The sequence below is a fragment of the Coregonus lavaretus genome (genome assembly GCF_964263955.1).
Source record: "Coregonus lavaretus genome assembly, contig: HAP1_SCAFFOLD_458, whole genome shotgun sequence".
Lineage (NCBI taxonomy): Eukaryota > Metazoa > Chordata > Actinopteri > Salmoniformes > Salmonidae > Coregonus > Coregonus lavaretus.
In genome coordinates this window covers 347,501-354,068 of record NW_028156245.1, presented here as the reverse complement: position 1 = coordinate 354,068, position 6,568 = coordinate 347,501, and the positions used below count along the sequence as shown (strand labels likewise).

Genomic DNA, 6,568 nt, shown 5'->3' with positions numbered 1-6,568 from the left:
GGTAACATTATATACTGTCACCTCATATGAAACATTTGAACTCAAATCCAAAATTGCTGCAGTATAGAGCCACATTTAAAATGTTAGCTTCACTGTCAAACTAGATATGGTGTGGACTGTATACTCAATACAATCTAAATCTGATACCTCACTGTCTGTCTTTTGACTGATACTGCTTTTTAAACTGCTCTGGTCAGTCTACTCAAATATTTGAACTATACATTTTTCTATCTGCAGGCAATACTTTGAGAATTTGTCATTTGTAATAATGAAACACCCATTTATGAATAGATATGGCAGGTTTCAGGACACTGATGTATCTGAACATTTTGAAAAAATATACTGCCACTATTTTGACCACCAAAGAATAGCAGTGTGGTTTTAATATGATTTGACTCTTGCAGGCTGTCAGGCTGTCTAGTCACAGAGGAAGGCTGTGCTTCTCTGGTCTCAGCTCTGAAGTCAAACCCCTCACACCTGAGAGAGCTGGATCTGAGTAACAATGACCTGAAGGATTCAGGAGTGAAGCTGCTCTCTGCTGGACTGGGGAATCCCCACTGTAAACTGGAGACTCTGAGGTCAGTATTCCTGTAGTTGGTCAACAAGTGATAACTGTTCACCAGATCCACATGTGTTTACCAGGCACACATAGTCCACACCATATGTGTTTGGACAGTGAAGCTTACAGTTTTAAATTTGGTGCTATGCTCCAGCATTTTGGATTTGAGATATAATGTTTCATATCAGGCAACAGTACAGAATGTCACCTTTTATTTGAGGAAAATGGTGAGAGGTTAGCATGTTTTGTTGTAGCCTCTGTATTTCTCACTCATTATTATTCATGATTCATTCATGATTTTTGTTAATCATGTCATCATCAGGATTAATTTAGTAGTGTTTCGAAACATGTTATCTACTCACTTAGACAGAAAATTACTCCAGTCATCATCCACCATTCAGTTACTATCGGGCAAAACATAACCCAAAACACAACCAAAAAAAACTGCAAATGCAACCAATGAGTTTACAACCAAATACTAAACTTTTGACTACTTTAAAAATATGCCATTTAGCAGACGCTTTTATCCAAAGCGACTTACAGTCATCCGTGCATAATTTTTTTTTGTGTATGGGTGGTCCCGGGGAACGAACCCACTACCTTGGCGTTACAAGCGCCGTGCTCTACCAGCTGAGCTACAGAGGACCGCATAAGTCAAATGGTCAGAATACGTTTGACTTCTTCAAATGGGGGGACTAGATACATAAAGTGCTTTCATTTCTAAACGGTGAAACAGATATGTATGAAAATAGCCTCAAATAAAAGGTGACATTATATACTGTCACCTCATATGAAACATTTGATCTCAAATCCAAAATGCTGGAGTATAGAGCCAAATTTAAAATGTTAGCTTCACTGTCAAAATAGATATGGTGTGGACTGTATACTCAATACAATCTAAATCTGATACCTCACTGTCTGTCTTTTGACTGATACTGCTTTTTAAACTGCTCTGGTCAGTCTACTCAAATATTTGTACTATACATTTTTCTATCTACAAGCAATATTATTATAATTTCTAATAATGATACATTAATTTATGAATAGATATGGCAGGTTTCAGGACACTGATGTATCTGAATATGTAGAAAAAATATACTGCCACTATTTTCACCACCAAAGAATAGCAGTGTGGTTTTAATATGATTTGATTCTTTGCAGGCTGTCAGGCTGTCTAGTCACAGAGGAAGGATGTGCTTCTCTGGTCTCAGCTCTGAAGTCAAACCCCTCACACCTGAGAGAGCTGGACCTGAGCTACAATCACCCAGGAGACTCAGGAGTCAGACTGCTCTCTGCTGGACTGGAGGATCCACACTGCAGACTGGAGAAACTCAAGTATGTAGAGGGTTTATGTCAATGTTCATATCAGACATGTTGGAGTTATCAGGCTAGTTAAGACAAACATTCTGACCACCACTTGGACTAAGTTATATAAAGACTGTGTGTGTGTGTGTGTGTGTGTGTGTGTGTGTGTGTGTGTGTGTGTGTGTGTGTGTGTGTGTGTGTGTGTGTCCAGTGTGTGTGTGTGTGTGTGTGTGTGTCCAGTGTGTGTGTGTGCAGTGTGTCCTGTGTGTGTGTGTGTGCAGTGTGTCCTGTGTGTGTGTGTCTGTGTGTGTTTCTGTGTGTGTGTGTGTCCAGTGTGTGTGTGTGTCCAGTGTGTGTGTGTGTCCAGTGTGTGTGTCCAGTGTGTGTGTGTGTGTCCGGTGTGTGTGTGTGTGTTTGTCCTGTGTGTGTGTGTGTGTGTCTGTGTGTGTCCAGTGTGTGTGTGTGTGTCGTGTGTGTGTGTGTTTGTCCAGTGTGTGTGTGTGTGTGTGTGTGTGAGAGTGTCCAGTGTGTGTGTGTGTGCACGTGTATCAGTACACACACTGGACACACACACACTGGACACACATACACACTGGACACACACACACACTGGACACACACACACACACACACACTGTAAACACATACACTGGACACATACACAAAAAGGACACACACACACAAAGGACGCACACACACACACACACACTGGACAAACACACACACTGGACACACACACACTCACACTAGACACACACACACAAACACACACACTAGACATACACACACACACACTGGACACACACACACAATGGACACACACAAACACACTGGACACACACACACACACACACACGCACACACACACTGGACACACACACACACACACACACACTGGACACACAAACACAAAAACACACACACACACACACACACACACACACACACACTGGACACACACTGGACACACACACACACACACACACAAACAGTAAGTATATACATTTGTCCAAGTGAGTGTGTGTGTGTGTGTGTGTGTGTGTGTGTGTGTGAGTGTGAGAGTGTCCAGTGTGTGTGTGTGTGTGCACGTGTATCAGTACACACACTGGACACACACACACTGGACACACATACACACTGGACACACACACACACTGGACACACACACACACACACACACACACACACTGTAAACACATACACTGGACACATACACACAAAGGACACACACACACAAAAGACGCACACACACACACACACACTGGACAAACACACACACTGGACACACACACACTCACACTAGACACACACACACAAACACACACACTAGACATACACACACACACACTGGACACACACACACAATGGACACACACAAACACTCTGGACACACACACACACACACACGCACACACACACTGGACACACACACACACACACACACTGGACACACAAACACAAAAACACACACACACACACACACACACACACACACTGGACACACACACACACACACACACACACACACAAACAGTAAGTATATACATTTGTCCAAGTGAGTGTGTGTGTGTGTGTGTGTGTGTGTGTGTGTGTGTGTGTGTGTGAGTGTGAGAGTGTCCAGTGTGTGTGTGTGTGTGCACGTGTATCAGTACACACACTGGACACACACACACTGGACACACATACACACTGGACACACACACTGGACACACACACACACACACACACACTGTAAACACATACACTGGACACATACACACAAAGGACACACACACACAAAAGACGCACACACACACACACACACTGGACAAACACACACACTGGACACACACACACTCACACTAGACACACACACACAAACACACACACTAGACATACACACACACACACTGGACACACACACACAATGGACACACACAAACACACTGGACACACACACACACACACGCACACACACACTGGACACACACACACACACACACTGGACACACAAACACAAAAACACACACACACACACACACACACACACACACACACACTGGACACACACACACACACACACACAAACAGTAAGTATATACATTTGTCCAAGTGTGTGTGTGTGTGTGTGTGTGTGTGTGTGTGTGTGTGTGTGTGTGTGTGTGTGTGTGTGTGTGTGTGTGTGTGTGTGTGTGTGTGTGTGTGTGTGTGTGTGTGTGTGTGTGTGTGTGTGTGTGTGTGTGTGTGTGTGTGTGTGTGAGTTCAGGTGTATCCCTCAATGACTGTCTGTTCTTCTGCTTACCGCTACAGTGTGGAACATGGTGGAGAGAACACAATGAAACCTGGACTTAGAAAATGTGAGTGTTGACTGCTGTGAAGAATATGACTAAGAATAAGTCTTAATTCAAGTGAAGTCAAAGTCAAAGACCACCATCATTACTTACTTGGTCATATTAAATATCAGCTGTAGTTCTACAGAAGCACAAATCAGGGACACCAAAGTTTACAAAGAGTTGCTTTGACAATGTGTGTGTCTGTGTGTGGCGTGTTCCTGTTACGTTAGAAATGTGTGTGTGTGTTCATGCATGAAGATGTGTGTGTGTTCAGGATGTGTTTCCAGTGTGTGTGTAATTAATGGGAATAAGTGTGTTTTATATTACCATACAGTATAACATATGATCATTCAACAAGTCTCAAGTTACCTTAACTTCTCCTTTTGATACCTAGAAACATCTACATTAAATGAATTAGTGAAAAGTGAGTTAACATTCTAATGTGAATGATGATGATTTCTAATATTGTGTCTGGTTTCATCCATCAGATGTCTGTGATCTCACACTGGACCTAAACACAGTAAACAGATTCCTCTCTCTGTCTGAGGAGAACAGAAAGGTGACATGGAGGAGAGAGGAGCAGCCGTATCCTGATCACCCAGAGAGATTTCAGGACTGTGAACAGGTGCTGTGTAGAGAGGGTCTGACTGGGTGCTGTTACTGGGAGGTAGAGTGGAGTGGGAGAGGGGCTGTTATAGGAGTGACATATAAAGGAATCAGCAGGAGAGGAGGGGGTAGTGACTGTATTATTGGATACAATGACAAGTCCTGGAGTCTGTTCTGCTCTGACAACAGTTACAGAGCCTGTCACAATAATAAGTCGACTACCATAGACGTCCCCTCCTCCAGCTCCCACAGAGTAGGAGTGTATCTGGACTGGCCAGCCGGCACTCTGTCCTTCTACAGAGTCTCCTCTGACACACTGACCCACCTGAACACATTCCACTCCACATTCACTGAGCCCCTCTATCCAGGGTTTTATGTTTGGGACTCAGTGTCCCTATGTTAAATACACACTGGGGACACACACACTGGACACTGTACACACACACACACACACTAGACACATACACAAACACACTAAACACACACACACATACACTGGACACACACACACACACACACATACATACACTGGACACACACACACACACTGACACACTGGACACACACACACACTGGACACACACACACACACACTGGACACACACACTGATACACACTGGAAACACAAACACACTTGATACACACACACACACTGTACACACACACACACACACATTGAACAAACACACTGAACACACACACACACACACACACACACACACACACACACACACACACAGGACAAACACACACACACACTGGACACTGTACACACATACACACACTAGACACACACACACACACACACTGACACACACACACACTGGACACACACACACACTGGACACACACACACACACACACACACACAGAGGACACACACACACTGGACACACACACACACACTGGACAAACACACACACACACACACTGGACACACACACTCACACACACTGGACACACACACACACACACACAGGAAACACACACAGGACACACACACACACTGGACACACACACACACACACACCTGACACACACACACAGGACACTCACACACACTGGACACACACACACACTGGACACACACACACACACACACTGGACACACACACTGGACACACACACATACGCTGGACACACACACACACACTCACACTGGACCCACACACATACACATTGGACACACACACACTGGACACATACAAACACACACACACACACAGGACACACACACACACACACACTGGACACACATACACCTGACACACACACACACAGGACACACACACACACACTCACACACACTGGACACACACACACACTGGACACACACACAGACACTGGACACACACACATACACACTTACACACACACTCACACACACTGGACACACACACACTGGACACACACAAACACACACACACAGTGGACGCACACACTGGACACACACACATACGCTGGACACACACACACTGGACACACACCCACACACACACTCACACTGGACACACACACACATACACACAGGACACACACACCTGACACACACACACACAGGACACACACACTGGACACACACACACACTGGACACACACACACACTGGACACACACACACATACACACTGGACACACACACCTGACACACACACTGGACACACACACACACTGAACACACACACACACACACTGGACACACACACACTGAACACACACTCACTGGACACACACACACTGGACACACACACACTGGACACACACACACACACACTGGACACACACAC

General features: G+C 44.8%; 1 protein-coding gene across 1 annotated transcript; it reads left to right on the top strand.

Moving 5' to 3' along the window:
- Positions 1 to 293: 293 nt before the first annotated feature.
- LOC311126565 (stonustoxin subunit beta-like) lies at positions 294 to 5,228 on the top strand (the record flags this gene model as incomplete). The annotated part of the gene is made up of 2 exons (XM_084200557.1): positions 294 to 300; positions 4,665 to 5,228. The coding sequence occupies 2 exons, from the start codon at positions 294 to 296 to the stop codon at positions 5,183 to 5,185; spliced, it is 528 nt and encodes a 175-aa protein (XP_084056683.1). The 3' UTR covers positions 5,186 to 5,228.
- Positions 5,229 to 6,568: the final 1,340 nt, after the last annotated feature.